The sequence below is a fragment of the Zonotrichia leucophrys genome, chromosome 19, assembly GCF_028769735.1.
Source record: "Zonotrichia leucophrys gambelii isolate GWCS_2022_RI chromosome 19, RI_Zleu_2.0, whole genome shotgun sequence".
Taxonomy (NCBI): domain Eukaryota; kingdom Metazoa; phylum Chordata; class Aves; order Passeriformes; family Passerellidae; genus Zonotrichia; species Zonotrichia leucophrys.
The window spans coordinates 4063870-4081671 of record NC_088188.1 but is presented as its reverse complement, the minus strand read 5'-3'; the positions used below and the strand labels follow the sequence as shown (position 1 = coordinate 4081671).

General features: G+C 38.9%; 1 protein-coding gene across 2 annotated transcripts in view; it reads right to left on the bottom strand.

Annotated features, from left to right (window-relative positions):
• ZZEF1 (zinc finger ZZ-type and EF-hand domain containing 1) overlaps positions 1-17802 on the bottom strand; it is a 60297-nt gene that overhangs the window by 14500 nt on the left and 27995 nt on the right. The window contains exons 26-43 of one of the 2 annotated variants that reach the window (XM_064729055.1): positions 17310-17550; positions 15727-15806; positions 14727-14820; positions 13659-14175; positions 12869-13033; positions 12112-12231; positions 11092-11253; positions 10264-10393; positions 9876-10014; positions 8807-8972; positions 7802-8064; positions 6674-6846; positions 5979-6126; positions 5290-5429; positions 4586-4863; positions 3307-3481; positions 2123-2255; positions 786-982 (exon numbers count right to left, since the gene is read on the bottom strand). In XM_064729055.1, the coding sequence (XP_064585125.1) occupies positions 786-982; positions 2123-2255; positions 3307-3481; positions 4586-4863; positions 5290-5429; positions 5979-6126; positions 6674-6846; positions 7802-8064; positions 8807-8972; positions 9876-10014; positions 10264-10393; positions 11092-11253; positions 12112-12231; positions 12869-13033; positions 13659-14175; positions 14727-14820; positions 15727-15806; positions 17310-17550 (3321 nt within the window). The remainder of the gene's footprint in view (positions 1-785; positions 983-2122; positions 2256-3306; positions 3482-4585; positions 4864-5289; positions 5430-5978; positions 6127-6673; positions 6847-7801; positions 8065-8806; positions 8973-9875; positions 10015-10263; positions 10394-11091; positions 11254-12111; positions 12232-12868; positions 13034-13658; positions 14176-14726; positions 14821-15726; positions 15807-17309; positions 17551-17802) is intronic. The other variant, XM_064729056.1, reaches the window with a different exon arrangement.

Sequence of the window (17802 nt, the reverse complement as noted above, 5' to 3'; positions counted from 1 at the left end):
ATCTTTTCCTTGCATTTCTCTAAAATAAAAATCCCCACTTGAAATCCCTTAAGGGTGTCATCTGTGATGTGCACAGAGCAGTAACTCAGGAAAAAAGAAAAAGGAAAGGGGAAAAGGAAAGAAAGGGGAAAAGGAAAGAAAGGGGAAAAGGAAAGAAAGGGGAAAGGAAAGAAAGGGAAAAGGAGAGAAAGGGGGAAAAGGAAAAAGGGAAAAAAGGGAAAAAAAGGGAAGGGGGAAAAAAGGGGGAAAAAAGGGGGAAAAAAGGGGGGAAAAAAGGGGGGAAAAAAGGGGGGAAAAAAGGGGGGAAAAAAGGGGGGAAAAAAGGGGGGAAAAAAGGGGGAAAAAAGGGGGAAAAAAGGGGGAAAAAGGGGGAAAAAAAGGGGGAAAAAAACGGGGAAAAAAAACGGGGAAAAAAGGGGGAAAAAAAGGAGAAAAAAAGGGAAAAAAAAGGGAAAAAAAAAAAGAAAAATTTCCTCTTCAAATACTTCAGGAGTGAGAAAACATTTTATGGAGTGAAGCTCACCTATCTCTAGGAATTTCTTCCTGAGTTCTCCTGAATGGCTGGCCCCCACAGAGGAGAATCAAAACAACTTGCAGCTCAGACTCACAAAAGCCATTTAAAGCCCAGCAACATTTCCAACCCCCTACAGACTGGGAATAAAGGATCCAGCTGTGCCAGAAATGCCCCTGTGGTGATCCCTAGTGGGCTCAGTCAATACCCAAGTTCCTGCAGCACAGGGCAGAACATGACTTTTTATTTCTCTCTCATATTCTGTGTCAGGTACCTTCAGAGTTCTGTAGAGCCCCTTCAGAGCCAGTGACAGGACCCAGGTTGTCTCCACTGCCTCAGCGTAGCTGCTGTCCATGCTGGTCTGCAGGAGGTGGGTGGAGATGAGGACAAAGTGCTGCAGGTACTGCCTCAGCTGGCTCTGGGAATCGCTGCCCTCCTGCCCACATTTCTGAATCAACTGATAGTCTTTCACTACAAGAGAGAAAAAACCAGAATTCACTTGGTTCACATCAAAATGTTGTAGAGTCATCTCTTAGTAGATACGAGTAGGTTGCGACATGAGACATCCCTGCATCAATCATGTTCTAATAAAGGTCTAATACAAAAATTATCTCAGACTCCCTGAACAGTCAAGAAAGTATTTCATTTTTCAGTACAAGTTAAAAATCCCCAGGTCACATTTGCACATTAGCAGCACAGCAGCTCATGCTGTATTTTACAACTAAAATGAGGAAAATTCTGACCTGCAATTGATAAAATATTGCTGATCTTACTGTTTAAAATGTCAACAGTTAAACAAAAAGAAAAGCTTTTATATTCAAATCTTCCTTGAGTATCACAAAGTGGTTTAGTCTGTTGATTTTTCCAAATGTCTTTTACACAACTTCAGTAGTCAAATCCTAGGACAACCTTTGCTTTATTGACTTCACTATATTAGGTCATACAAAGAGAAAAGCCCTTGCTCCTAAAAACCCAACTGATTTCTTATATAAAAATATATGTTAGATATTAAATTAAAATGTTAAAGATGTATAAAATATTAATTAAAATGTTAAATATACATTAAATATTAAATAGTATGAAATTTTGGGTATATTAAATATATTATGTATTGACTGTATATGAATATATAAATATATATTAATCAATATATTATATATATTATATTTATATAAATTATATTATTTATGTTAATTAATTGATATATATATTGGTCTGAAATTTTAGGGATATCCAAACTGTTTTTAAATTAGCAATTGTTCTAAAACATTAAGCACAGGTTTGTAAAGGATAAGACACAAATGCTACACAAATCTTGAAACAACTGCTTCATCTTCATCAAAAGCCTGTTTCTGAGTTTCTCAATTAACAGAAAGGTCTCAACAGCTTTCTAAATCCTTTTCTGAATAAAAATAATTGAAATAATTTCTGCAGAAGCTTCACAATTGGCAGTGACCTGCAAGCAGAATTTGGTAACCTGTGAGCAGAAAATCAGGCAACTCACTAATAATGGAATTCAAACTCTGCTCAGTGGTCTGGTTAACATTTGCTTTTAACAATCTGTAAGGAAACACACTGTGATTCTCTGATAAAACAAAAATGCCACAGAACCTGTTTTTCTCTTTCGGGTTTTGATGTCCACAACCACAGCCCTGTTTTTCTCAGTGAAGTGCTTCAGGATGATCACATTGTGAGGCTCATTGGCATTGTCCATGTACACAGAACGAGTGCCCATACACAGCACCTGGAACAGCAGCAGAAATGCAATTAGCATTTGGAATATTTATTTACAAATACACAGCCATGTCTTCTGTTGGTTACATTTGCTTATTCCTGCTATTGTATTTCATTGTATTGCTTATTTTTGCTATTGTATTTTATTGCATTGCTTATTTTTGCTATTGTATTTTTTAGCTGAACCACTGCTTGATGCCTGGCATTTGCTGGTCTTTAAAAAATGGAAGTTCAAGTCTATAAAAGAAATGTCTACAACAACCAACTTAACGTTACATAGGCAATGCATCAGTTATGAACATCAAGATGGAGAATGGATTGTTTTGCTTGTAAAAAAGTCCTTTTAGATACTGAAACAAATGAAGCTGGTTTGCTTGTAGCTGTTATAAGCAGCATCCAAAGAAATGCCAGGCAAAACCAGCTCATTATTCTTCATTAGATCACTGTTAATTGTGCACTACAGGAAAGATGTGAACTCTGACACACATCTGTCACTGTTCCATTTTCTGGAAAAATCCCCTTGCCCAGGACTGTTCTCCTGGGAAGCAGAGAAGCCTCAGAGAAAAAGGAAAACAATATTATCTCATTTGTTTCTCCTGTGTTTTGCTGCTTTGGAATGTGGTTTGGAGATTGTTTATCCAACATGTGAATTGTTTTGACTTAATGACCAATAAGGGCCAAGCTGTGTCAGACTCTGAGGAAAGAGTCAGAAGTTTTTAATTATTATTTTATTAAGCCTTCTGTCAGTATCCTTTCTCTATTCTTTAGTATAGTTTTAGTATAGCATTCTATACTATACTATACTGTACTATACTATACCGTACTATACCATACTGTACTACACTATACTGTACTGTAATATCATAAAATAATAAATTAGCCTTCTAAGAACATGGAGTCACATTCATTCCTTCCTGCCATGGAGGACCCCAGAAAATACCACACCCACCAGGTTTTGAGAGTTTATAAAGGTTGTCTCCAATTGATGGAATCTGTAGCATTTAGAGACACCTAAAAGCTTTAGCCCATTCTGTTTCCTTTAGGACTGCCAGGTCACCTACCTCAGGAAAGCCAACCAGCACCAGCAAAGTGAAGATGTTGGTGTGCTTCAGCTGGAAGGGCAGCTGTTTAATGCAGTGGTCAGTGAAGGCAGCAATGACGTGGTGCCACTGTGCCGAGGAGTTCAGGGCGCGCAGGATGTCGGCCATGGAGCTCGCCCAGTCCAGCCCCACCCGGCTGCAAAGCAAGAGCAGGCTGCTTTAGGAGGGCTGAATGCAGCTTACCTGAGGCTATTCCTCCTCAAAACAGCATAGCACTGCTGATCTGTCACAGCTGCAGCTTTCAAATTGTTACAGAAATGATTTTCCAAATACTCGAGGCTTTCGTGCCAGCTGACACATGAATTTTGCTTTGTTTTCTATAGAGCATAAATATTATTCTGCTTTCTGAGAATAAGGTCCCAAATCAAAGTGTGCTTGAACATTACCTTTGTTAACTCTGAATTTTAGTTTAGAACTCAGAAGTTTTTGTTTGCATGGCAGCAAGAAGTTTATTTCCTATGTATGTGGCCACCTTCCTACTCTCTGAATCACACACCTACAGGGACTGGTCTCTTACACTAAAGTCAGTCTGGTCTCTTACACTAAAGCTAGTTTTTGAGAAAATCCTTTCCTTCAGCTTATGCTCTGGATATTCTTAAATTTTGTATGCTTTTCATAAATTTAAAAATTATGAAAATCATTTCACATGCTTTTCTATTTGTTTATGAAGCTTTCCTCTAAAACACAATTACAATAAAAAATAAGTCACATTTAACAGGCATGACAATAATCTCTGAATGCTTAAAAACTCTCTCAGGATCTTCAAAATCGGTCCCTCCCTGCTGTTTCCAGTGCAGTTTTACCATAAAAACCCTCTCTCTCAAGCACTCTTACATAGAAGAGCCAGATCCAGAGGCCAGCACTGGTGACAGTTTTTGACACACCCTCCTCCTTTCCCAAGTTACACAAGAGATTTGTAACAATGTGAGAGAATGAATGTCACAGAAAAAGTAAAGGACTGTAGTTCTGGCTTTCCTTGTAGTTTCCAAACCTCACTTCCTCCTCCCTGACATGCTGTGGAGGTAAGCACAGGAAATTAGGCCACTCTCCAGCAGCAAGCCTTCTTCTGAAAGGAAATTAAAATTCCCACTGCAACAAAGGCTGCAGATGCTAAGCCCTTTCCATCACCAGAGTACAAGTTTAATTACCTTCCTATTAAAAAGCCTCTATGAACAAGGCATACATGAAAAAAAATTACTGTTCAGCAGAGATTAACTGATTGGGTTAAGGTAAGAAGCACCTGTCTAAACACACAGCTCCCAGACTGAAGAGAAGATGAGTTGTCTTCCATCCTTCTGGCACTGCAGACCCATCTCCTGGTACAAACAAATTATGTTTGGCTGAAAGGATTTTAGTCACAGCAGCATCCACTTCTGCAGGCATAAGCCTGAGGATTAACTGGCCCAGGAGTCCCAAGGTTAAATGATAAGTTTCATTCAGGTGGCCAGCATTTGAGATTACAACATGAAACATCAGTGGAAGTATTTGTTCTAGGTTGATCAGAGACATTGTGGAGCCCTGGGGAGAGAGAAAATCTCAGTGAGGCAAGGAAAGAAAACAAGAATTTTAGTCAAAGTCAGCACATGCAAAAGCTTCTGTTCTGAAGGTCTTTCAAATGGGACAAAAGGAATGAGAAACTACATTCCTACTTTGGTTATTGGCCTGTTAGTGTGACCTAACATGAGAAGCTAAACTGAAGATTTAAAGTCTGCTAAACAGCTAAGACTCTGCTTCACAGATACATTAAAATTCCCTTCCCTCTTCCCCCCACCCAGGAACACACTCTTCGATTACTTAGTGCTGTCAATGTCTGAAGACATTCTAATTCACATTTCATAACATGTAAGGAACATGGGTCCAAATCCCACAGTTAATTCCCATGAATTTTATTCAAGTTATTTGTGCACATAGAAAAAAACCCAGATGGAAGTAAAAAGAACTAACTGATTTGAAAGGTGGTAACATAGCTGCCAGCAACCCCAAAATCCTCTTCTGAGAGCATTCAGCAAAAACTTGTTCCTGACTAGGTATTAAAACCTTCTCTGTTGGTTTTGGGGTTGAATCCTCTGAGATGGGGTCACCTGTTTTGAAAATAAAAACAAAAAAAGAAAATCCCCTAAGTGACATTAAAAATAAATAAGTGATAGCTTAATTTTTATAATCCAAATCTAAAAATAAATAGAAATTATAAAAAAGAATTATTACAATTTGAAAATAAAGTCTTTATAAAAGTGTATGGAAACAGAAGGTAAAGAAATTTATACCATCTAGTAAAATATATATAGGACAGTGCTGGACAGATCCATTTAACTTTCAAAATTCTTACAATCCCAGTCTTTAACAGGATAAGACACTTATTTTCTGCTCCAAGTGCATCAGAACACACAAGTGTTGTGTGAGATCAACAGGGACTATTATCTCCATACATGGATAAATACTTGTGGAAATCTACTCTGATTTCCAGACTCCTTTAAACAGACTGCAAGGCATTTGCTCAAAGCAATGTCTGGCAGGTTTTCACAAAGCAGACATTTGAAAATATGCAAAACTGGATTAGGAATAAAAAGGACAGCTGTTTGTTTGCAGATGAGTAGATATTTCTGTGACAGGGAAAATGAGAAATTATTTTTTACCTGTTGCAGGAACATTGCCATCCACAGTCAAGTCTGACTCTTGTCTCACAGCAGCTTTCTTTGCAGAGACAGCTTTGGTTTCAATTTCTTGTTTTCCTGCTTTATCTTCTGCAGGAGACTGGATTTCCTTGCGAGTATCTCCTTTCCCCTAAAAATAAACCAGAAGTATTAAAAGATTAAAACAAAATGTAATACCTGCAGGAACAAGCATGGAAAGAATTCAGTCATCTGCACTTGACAAACATTTTTCTTTGAGTATCAAAACCTTCTACTGAAGAATTTCTTGATGTATTCATGTCTTAAGTTCCCACACAATTAAATGATGTTCTTTTATTTTGCTCATATCTCCCTGAATAGGATTATTACACTGTAAGAGTTTTAAACACTGTATAAAATTGTAGGAAACTCATACTAATACTCAAGCAAGAGAAATGACAGCCCTTTCACAAAGAACAAGACATGCTCTTTCCTGCAACACTTTTGTCACAATCAGTTCAGAACAAGAAGTTTTGGATCAGCCAGATCTAAAGAAAAAAAAAACCTGCTCCCTTTCCCCCCTAATTTTTACCTACAAATGGAATAATTAATATTCCTTATTTCAGTCCCACATTCAGAATAGGTGTTTAAGGACCTGAAGATGTTTAATATCACATCACATGTGTGATGTCAGGGTTCTGGAGGTAACAGCTACTCACACTGCGATGCACCAACGAGCCTGGGCTGCGTTTCTCATCTCTTCCCTTCCCTGCTCTTTCCCCAGGGTGACTTTTTGGAGCACTGTCTGTGGGAGCACTGCCTGAAACCGTGCCCTTCTCTGAGATGGACTCATCTTCTGGTAACATGCAGAGGAGAGCTAAATTTTTCAGTCCTGGAAGCAAAAAAGTTATGAAAGTTACATAGCTGTTGAGTGGCAAGACAGACAAAAAGCAGAGCTTAAACACTTTAAAAGAGAACTGCAAACTTCTTACACAATTCTTTTGAACATTAACTTAATCAAAAACATATTTTCCATCAAGCTCATATAATTATGTAGTTCCATTGAATACCAGTGATGGACAGATGGTGACATCTTCCACCTCAAAGATGCCATTTGGGCAGAGGTCTTAATTTAACAAAACAGTAGAGTGTAAATTATGAATAACAAATGACATTTGTTTTATTTTTCAATATTCTGACCACTTGCACAACAGAACTGTATATTGTAAACAGATTAATTAATGAGTAACAGATTAATTAGTGGTGGTGGTATTTCAGTTGTATTAGACTGCTCCCAAAAACTACCAGAAAATTTATTTGAATTTTAGTCCAAAACTTTTGATACATTCAAAATAGGTCCCTATTGTATAACCCTATTTTATGTAGTAGGTCTGTGTTCACAGAACCCCCAATTTCCAGACAAATGAACACCACTGCCAGAAATTTATACCACAAACACAGTTTAAAACCTCTTCCCATGAGATGCAGAACAAAAAACTTTTTCCACCAAGTCATTTGCTGTCCTTCAGCTGTCAGTGATACATTACTAAAAGAACGTGAAGCTGTATTGACTGATCCCTTTACAACAGCTAAGATGGAAAAAAAAACAACCAGAGACTTGCCAAGTTGTGTCCAATGTTTATGTTAGCATAAAATTAGTTTTCTCAAGTACTCTATTTTCCATGTTCCAGCGACCCTGAACGACACTTGTTCTACATTTGCTTTCTACATAAACAGTTATTCTCAGTGAAGTACACAGTAGCTTCCCCTTTCCTTTGGAAACTTTCAAGTCAGTAACCACAGCCATTTGTGACACTTGTAGAAAGCATTGTTCAGAGCTGACTCACCTTTTCCGTGCTGCGCTTTCATCAGGCAGTCCCCAATGAGCTGAATGCACTGATGCTGCAGAACCCTGGCATGACTGAGGACCTGAGGATCCAGTTTCTCTCCTTCCACTTCCTCTCCATTTGCCAGATCTGCACTGTAGAGGGTCAGGGCAGCAAAGAGCAGCCAGGAGTAGTTGTGGACGTAGGGCTGGATGAGGCGCTGGCGGTCGCTGATGCGGATGGTCACCATGGGGTACACCGTGATGCTGTGCGTGGGCAGGTGGCTGCAGGGACAAGGGACACACTTAGGAATGCACGTTCTGGTTTTTTGCTAACCAACATAGTCAGTCAGTCAGTCAGCACAAAATACCTTCAGAGGAAAACACTTAAAACCCATTGCTTTCAATAGCACAGCAATTTCTTGCTTTATGTATTAATCTTTCCACGAATGAAACAAGTGTAGAATGGGTGAAGAGGGAAGACTTGGCATGGGGAGGGTGTTGTCTAGAAGCTGATACTGCAATGGGTTTGTTACTGGCATGAGAAGCATCTGTGTCATTGGAGATTTTTAATTGCTGTGCTATTGAAATGTGCCCTGTCAATACCTTTTCCTTCTCTCCAAGGAGCTATAAATTTGTGGAAAGGCTTGTAGCCACAGTGCTTGATACCAGAGGTCATAAAATTTTTAATACCTGTCAGAGTATTTCTTTGCATGATAGCAAAGAATTTGTTGTTTTCCACAGTAGGGATTGTCTCTTCTGTCCTGTCATACAGGACTGGTAGTTCCTTCTGCAGCTTTCCTAGCCACATCCAGAAAACAACTCCTACCAAGTGACTTCACAGGTTGAGGCAGGTTTCCAGACATTTTTGCCCAACTGATCCTATCTTTGTTTCCCCAAAAGACACCAAGATGTTCTGATGCCAGACACAGCTTTATAGGAAGCACAATGAGAATGACTGACTGTATTTAGCTACTGAATATTGTCTTTCTGCCACATGGGGAAAAGTAAATCACATTTTTAATACCTGTCAGAGTATTTCTTTGCATGATAGCATCCATAGCAAAGGTCAAAGTCATCACAAACGTTGCAGTTCATTCTCCGACCTATGATAACTCCTTGGCAGTGATCACAGGCATATTCCATATTCACCATTTCATGGTCATCCTCATGTCCTTCAGGTTTAACTCCACCTGCAAAGAAAGACTTCCCTGTAAATCTTTTTGACCAAGGACCTTTCCTAATTTCAAGTTCACATTCATACCAGGGAAAGAACAGTTAAACATTTGTAAAGAACCCAGGAGAAAAGTGTTTGACTTTATTTTGTGTCTAATTGTCCTGGGTTGCAAGATGTGAGTTGGGGTGTGTATTTTATTCCCATCTGTCAGAGCTGGGGCAGTTCTCTGCTGTCCATGGGCAGTTTTTTCTTTATCTCTCCCACAGCCAACCCTCCCTCCAGGAGATCTCTGCTGTCCATGGCCACTGAGTGTCCCTGCAGGGCTGATCCAATCCCAGCATCCCATGGGGAGATGCTCCGCCCAGGGGAGGAGCCAAGCATTCCTACCTGGATCCAATCTGAGCCTGGCCCAGCACAGCAGCCTTTGCCCCCTGCATTGCCAGAGGAGCAGCTTTCTGCTGCCCTGCATGGCCAGAGGGAGCCCAGGCCCATCTGCAGCAGCCCTGGAGCTGCAGAGGAAAACTCCCCCCTTGTGCAGGATCCCTGCTGCAGCAGAGCCACAGCTGGCACTGCAGGAGGGCTGAGCCCCCATGGATGGGGCTGGGACACCCCCTGGCACACAGGGGGCAGGGACTGCTCTCACTCTGGCTGTGTTGTTTTGTAGTACTGCATTTGTATTTTTATTTTCTTCCCTAGTAAAGAGCTGTTATTTCTACTCCCATATTTTTGCCTGAGAGCCCATTAATTTCAAAATTATAATAATTCAGAGAGAGGGGGTTTACAATTTACATTTTCCATTTCAAGGAAGGCTCCCGCCTTCCTTAGCCGACACCTGGCTTTTCAAACCAAGACAATAACTTCCAAGATACTGTTTTGGCTTCAGATAGAGGGTTTTGAGGGGTTATTTAGTGGTGCTTACCAAGGAAACAGGTTTTGCACAGATCCATGTCGTTGCACTGCAGGCAGCGGTAGCGATGCCACGGCGCGATTTCATCACAGCCATTACAGGAAATGTCCACGTTCAACAGGTCACAGTAACGAGCCACAAACATGTGCATCTACAGCAGTAAACCAAAACAATTTACTTGAGAATTATTTTCTGACTTTGAGAAAGCTTCAGACATGAAGCAGAACATTTCCCCTGCCAAAAATGAATCGGGATATTTTAATCATTTTAGACTCTTGAAAGTCTGCAGAGATCCAGCTAATAAAAATTAATAATAAACCAGATTCCTTTCAGCCCTTTAGGCTTTTAAAGGTCTCTTATTTATCCCTTCTGCAGATAAATATACAAAACATGAGGTCACCTTTCTCTGCTTCTCTGGGTCAGCTTGAGCTATCTTTTCATACCAGGTCTCAAACATTACATCCTGACATTCATCCATCCATTCACAGTTTTGCTTGTAGTCTGCAATTTCATCTTCTTCACTCCACTGACTAAAAGAAAAGCAAGCTTAAAATTAAGGTTGAATGCTATCAGGCTTCCCTTTAATAAAGCTTTACTTTTTAATGAAGAACAAAGTGCTATGACATGCTAATGAAAACAGAATTGTGAGAAATCCCATTCACTCAGTTAATAAATGATCATACAGACACCTGCTTCTTGCTTCTGTGACATGTTCTGAAATACATGTGGGGACCATAATGCAAAAATCAGGAAAATCTACTCTGACTGAACAGCTTTTGGAATGCTGACAGATCAGATCAGATGTTTTAAGTTTTTCTGGCCTTCACATTTGCTCATGTGCAAGTACAACTACTATAAAATTGCCATATAAAGGTGTTAAAAACATTTGACATTCATCAAGGCAATAAACAGTATTATATACCTCCTGCTACACTCCTAAACAAGCAGTGTTTCAGTAGTAATCAGGTTAAACATTAAATTCTAATAGTTTTTGCAAAAACTATTGAAATACTGAAATTTCAATACTAAAACATTGACTTTTTTTGCTGAATACAGCCCAAAAAAAAAATGAAATATTTCAGATAAATCCTTGGATACTGACCAGAATTATGCCATACTTGTTAATAGTCCCCTTACTGCTTGTTCCAGCAGGAAGTTCAGGAACCCTCCTGGGCAAAATGGAATCAATATTTAGCAGCATGAGAAAGCTGCATTGCTCCTGACTCACCAAATGACACTGTCATGGATACTGATGTTCTCCTGTGATGTTGTCATGAGGAGCTGTGGCAGCTGGATCTCAACAAAGAAGGAAAGATCACTGGGCTCCCAGCTCATGTCCAAGAGGTGCAGGAGAGCTGTCTGCACACAGGACAAGGCAGGAAGCAACGACCTAAATAAAAACAAAAGACATTAAAACATGACAACTCCAAAGCTGACCTAAAGTTGAAAGATCCAGAGTTGAAATTGTGTGTGGAGAGGAAGGGTAGAAAAACCCCTCCACACCGATTTTCAGGCTTTACTGTGCATTAAAGGAACTCTGTGGCAGGAACTCAGGTTAATTTATCAAGTACAGACTATGGAATTTGAAAGAAAGACAATTTTCCTTCTGGATTCAGTTAAGATCAAGCCAATGGTGTTGCCTGAGCATTAGAAAGAGGTTTTGTCTCTTCTCTACAGTACAGCACCTTATTGGCATTTGCAGGAATTTATTCTGTTTGAAACCTTTTTGACATTTTCACATGAAACTGAACAAAGGACTTGAAAGTTATTGTCAGAGAGACTGACATTATAGACATTAAATTTTCATTTCTCTCAGATGCCTGGCTATAAATCCTCCAAATTCTAACCAGAATGTTGCCAAAACATGAGTTTTAACTTTAAAGCATGGCTGCAGAATTGTCATGTTTCTTGTAGCATTACCCTTGCCCAAGTATTCCATGATAAATTTGCTATTTCCAGTATTTTACTACTAAGGTTCTGAGACACACTGCAGAATTGTAACTACAAAATGCAGTAAGTCAAGTTTTTAACACTGGTAAGTTTTTGTGCTTTCCTTTATTTCCTAATAAAAAGCCAACTTGGCATTTTTGATCACAAGATCAAGGTTCCTCATTTAGTTCTGCAAATAATGGGAAGTACAGACAAAATTAATGAAGACATTAAATGACAAATAAAAAATTACAAAGGAGAAGGTGTGGAGGAATGCAAAAAAAGAAATCACAAAAATAAAGGAAGCAATGTACTGTACCTGTCATTAATTGTACTGAATCCCTTCACAGAATTTACCAGGAACAAAACAAGCTGATAGTAGGACTCTCGAATCTCTTTGTGCAGCTCAGCACCACAGCCTTCCAAATTTCCAAAGTAGCTGCAAATTAAAGAGTTATTTTAGCAGCCTAGAATTCACTGTGATACTTTAGGTAGCATGATTTGTGCAAATTTTTCTAACAGGCCCTTTTTAACCCCTCTCCACAAGTGGGAAGGATGTTAAGTTTTATTTAAAAATGCAGTCTAGAAGCTTCAAACAAAAATGAAAGAATCCTGTACCAGGAAACAGAAGTGAAGAAAAAGAACAGGCAAAGAGAATATTCTCATAGCACTAAGAAAAGAACATTCCTTTAAATGAAAAAGTTGCTTTATGAAAATCTAATCAAGATCTTAAATGAAATCAGTGCATTGCAAGATGACCAGAGAAAGCTCCTGATGAGTGAGAAGCCAAGAGAATTGTGACAGCACCAAACACAACACAAAAATCAGAGTTAAACATGTTCATGGCATGATCTGCTGTGCAACTAAGTTTCACTTAAAAATAGTTATTAATTCTTGGGGTTTTTTTTTAAATGAAGAACACATGATCTAGCCTGAAAACTAAACTCAAGTCATATTTTTATTATCCACATGCATTAAAAACAGAACTTTCTACACTTGTCAATATACATGCTGGAGAAACACACAAACTAAAACAGTCAATCACATGGCTGAGATTTGCCTAAATAATGACTTACTTTGTAAAATCTTTCTGACAGGCTAGCAGTTCAAGGAGAAAAAGGACACAAGGTGGGTGAAAGCAGTGTGGCTGCCCAAGAGAGTCCAGGCACTGGCGGATGGTCTTGAGCACCTCCAAAATACTCTGCCCTTGGGATTTTCTCAAAGCAAGAACCTTTAAAACACTGAAAGCAAAAAATATCAGTGAAAGCTTCAAAACACTGTGCTTAAAACAACACAAATAAAAGAACAATTCAAGAAGTGCCTGACTAGTTACACAATTGCTTTGTATCTGAATTTCCAGCTGTATTTCAGTGTATTGGTTGGAGTGAGTGATGAATTCAGAATTCAGCTCTTCCTGCACCACTCCATGTTCTAGAGCCCAGAACAGACAAGCTGAGAATTGGAAATCTCTCTTTTGATTTATGTTTTCACAATACCAGGTAATTTAATGAGAGAAGCAACTCATCTCTATTTGGTACCAAGGATTGGTAATAGAGATACACCATGGCTTTGCTTTTGTAGAGAAAAAGCAAAACACCTCTGCAAATACATCTGAGGAAGCAAGACAATCAATTGCCAAGTGACTGTTTTTTACATTCTGTTCTATGTGCTGGAAGCAAATGAAATTAAATAGTACTCTCTGAGTCCCTACATCCTTGTGAATAACTGAAGTTTGATACCTAAGTCTGACAACCGTTTATATATAAAATATTCCACCATATTAGCTTGCTGGTAAAATATTTTATTCCACCTGAAGAGGTGTGAAGACAAGCTTTTTATAACTGACAATATTCTCAATTTGCTTACCTTTCATGTGAAAGTGACTGATCCTTAATAAAGTCTAAAATGCTCTTTAAAATAGGGTATTTTTCCTTCACAGTAGGCACAGCTCTTGGCTCTTCCATTGACCTGAAGGACAGCAGCCTCAGTCTGCCACGGCCCAGCTGAGACTTGCGGGTGGGAGTGGAAGGCGGGGATGACACATCTTCCTGCTGTGAAACTGTACTCTCAACAGGCTTACTATGAAATGCAGATGCAGCTTCTGCTTCGTGGAGGTGTGGAATTTGTTTAACTTTCAGATCAGGCTGTGATGCCTGACCTCCCTCTTTTGAAACAGGGTGGATTCCTGCAGTGGGTGACACCGATGGGGCTGCCTGGAAGTCCATGTCCACAGCTGATCCTTGTCTTTGGCATTGGTCACTCACATACTGCTGGGGATCATCCATGTCTTGGCCTTCCAAACTCTCTGAGGGACAATCTTTTGTCTTTGCTCTTATAGGCAAAAAATTCAGTAACAAAAGGCTCTTCTGCACACAGAGTTTTGCTGCAGCATAAAAATTGGAAGAGTTAAAATCACAACAATAGAACAACAAATTTGCTGTCTTATGCTTAGGAAGAAAGTGATTTATTTCTTCTCAGTTGAGACAGCTAGAAAATACTGTTTTTCTGCTTATACTGATCATGATGCTATGGGTTGCTTAAGTTCAGATTTCCAAATGCTAAATCTGAATAATCACACTGAACCATATGAAGTACAGAGTAGTCAGTGAGAACACATTTTGTTCTAATAACAATCAGCTGCTGTCCTAACATCAGTTAAATGTGATAAGAAGTAACTACAACAACAGATGAATGTAAGTTCAGAACCAGGTGACTTGAGTGAAAGGTCACTCCCTGCAGAACTTTCTTACTGTTTTCTGCAAATAGCAAAACATAATCCCAGACAATGAAACCAAGGTACACTAGGTTATCTCTTAAGGTATGAAAAACTAACCCCAGCTGCTAACTTACCTTTCACAGCAAAAACAATGCCTTCAGGTTTATAATGCTTTCCTAAGCTACCTGGAATGCTCACACATACAAGGCAACACTCACCAAGAGTTTCTGGGTTCACCTCACTTGCTTCTGTGTTCTGCTTCTCCTCAGCATCATTTCCCCTCCCCATCAGGGATTTCTGCTTCATTTCCAACTGCAGACAGGACGTTAACATAGTTAAAATATGATTCTCTCTGTGCCTCTATACAGCAAGGCAGGATGAAGACTGTAATGACTGAAAGGAATTTAATCTCAGGAATAGATGACTGCAGTTATTATTCCCAACTTTGCAGAGCAAACCACCCTGGAGCCTAAAGGAGCAGCACCTGAACTGTCAGAGCAGTAACAGCCTCACCCTGAGCTGCTCAAGCTTTGTAGGCTGAGGCCATTCCCTGTCTTGTGATTTGATGTGCACCAGTCCTCCAAGGAAAAAAGGTTTCTCATTTACTCTCAGCACTCAGGAAAATACAGACATCTAGTTGTGAGATAAAGTAATCCAAAAATATGTCACCCCCCTAGCAAGCTCTGTCAGATGCAACCATCACCTGCCATGCAATGGGTAAAGGCAATTACTCATCTTAACATGCATCTGCACCCATTGTAACTCTAGTGCATCAACCTGCCAGGAACTTAGGCAGAAAACAGGAGGGAGAAAGTCACAAGGCAATGGATTGATGTCTAAGACACACTTCTTTCTATGATATACCTCAAAAGAACTCCAACTGCAATGTAAGAATCTTTCTAATTTATGACATAAGTTCTTGCTAAAATATAACAGAAATTTAATTAATTTAAATTTGATAACAAATCTAATTGATTTTCAGTCAAATTCAGTCCTAACTACCCATGATGACAAATCTGGGGCTGAGGGAAGGAGAGGAGTGTAAAGATGCAATTAAACATTTAAGTCAAAGTTTCAAAGTTAACATAGATTCTTTCCAAGTGAAAATAGTTGATGGAGAATAACTGAAGGAAAAACTGTTCCATTCTAGTCCTTAACACTGCATTGTAAAGTACTAAAGTAAATGACATTAAGAGAGATCCTCCTGAGTGTTCTTACCATCCATATTCTAATGGAATCAGCCAGGGAATATACTTGTGCAAACTCATCGCTCAAAGGCACCTTGCCTCCACTGTTGACTGGAAATGAGAGAAAGAAGAGAGTCCTGTTTATTTACAGCTCCATTTTTATACAACAGCTTAACTAAAATTATGCTACAGCCTTCCCTTCATCTCTTAGTCAATACTTGAATTATACCTGTAAGAAAAATAGAGAATAAACCTGCCAACATTCATATGTCATAAATACACAAACTGCACCTTGACTGATTTATTTACAGAGTTAATTTACAAGTAACTTTCTCATCTCTTCACAAAATTGCTGCCTGAAGCCATGGAAAATAAAATCCTTCCTTATGCATGCAATAACACTGATGCAAACTTATCAGAAAAATCAACAAATGCTTAACAGTAACTTAAAGCTCAATAGTTGTATTTGTTTCCTCTATGAATTTCTAGAATGGACTTTCAAGAGCAATTTGCAAAAATTAAAAACCTGACAAATCAGTTTATCAGTTTCTATTCAAACTGCCCTGACAATGACTATGGAGAAAAGACATTCTTATTCAGTCTTCCCTCTTCCATGCTCCCTTTCTAATTTTTCTCCTGTATTCTTTTCAGCATCCCCTCTCCAAATTTCCCACAGCACAGGTGAACATGCATCCTGAAATTAGCCTGTCCCAGCAGATGAAGTTACTGACAGAACAGTGGGATGGATTTCTCAAACACTCATTAATATTTGTCCAGTTTTCAATGTCCCTCAGAAAATTAGCTCAATTGTCAGACACAGACAAAATGACTAAAGGCAGTAACCACATTAGTCATCAAGTCAGTCTTTGTGTCAGTCACTTTTACTCATAACTTCACAGCTCAAAAAATAGCTCAATCATTCTATGAAAATGTAAAATGTTTAGTGTCAAAATTATGACAAAAAGTGAAAACCTAAAATGAAATCCTTCAAAACCAAGTAACATCTTATTATCCAATACTTCAAACATATCAATAAATTTAATGGAAGGATGCTGTAAGTCAAAAAGTTCCTCATTTTACCCACTAAAAAATACATAAATGGTAATACAATGGCCAGTAAGTTAAAAGCAAAACATTATCTTCTATTGGAAAAAAAAAATTCTGAGGATGGCAAGGTTGATTTCCACAGAATGGTATTTTGGGAGATAAGTCACACCTCCTCCAACCCCAACAGTTAATAACAGAAGTTGCTGCTGGCTTTTTAGAAAAGGTACAATGTAGAAAATTATCCAAGAACCTCTAATAACTGGAGCCACACTGTTCTGAATTAAAGCCCCAGAGGACATCACTATCCTCTTTAGGTATAGCTTTATAGAATAAGAGCTTCTGATGATTATTACTTTGCCAGTGCCCTGAAGACAAAATATATGTCAATAAAAAATAAACACTCTAGAGAGAAAGCTTACCTAGTCTGCTAAAATGATACCTTTCTACACAACATCTTTAAATTGCCCCACTGAACTGATTTTTAAATGTTATTAACTCAGCTGTAAGAGAGCCTTTTACAAACTGTAAGTCTTCATTATTAAGATAATCTAATAATATTAGAGTTACCATATTTTTGAAGCTTCTCAAATAAATCTGGAGTGAGATACACCAAAGCAGCAAATGTTGAGTTCACAGCTTGATCAACAGTAGGACCAGCAACTATATCTGTCTTTGGGGTCTGTTTTTTACATGCCTGTATAAGTCCTTTGAAAAGTTCAGATTTTTGCCCACTGAAGTCCTGGGCAGGATCTGATTTTGCAAAGTCGATAAGAAAGTTACGGCAGACGTCGTGGGGAGAGCTCCGAGCCTGCAGAGAAAGGTGGAATGCATCAGCTGCAGTAATGCCTGAGAGAAACAGTGCAATCCTAAATCAATCTGCAGTTTATCCACTGCACCTGAGCAAACTGAGCAATAAAACACATCCCTGCACAAGGTGGGGAGTCAATGAGATCATCTTCAGAAGTCTCTCATGTCACTGTCATATTTTTTGGAAAAATCTCTTTGCCAGGATTTTTCTCCTGGGAAGCTGAGAAGCCTGAGAGAAAAGGAAAACAATTCT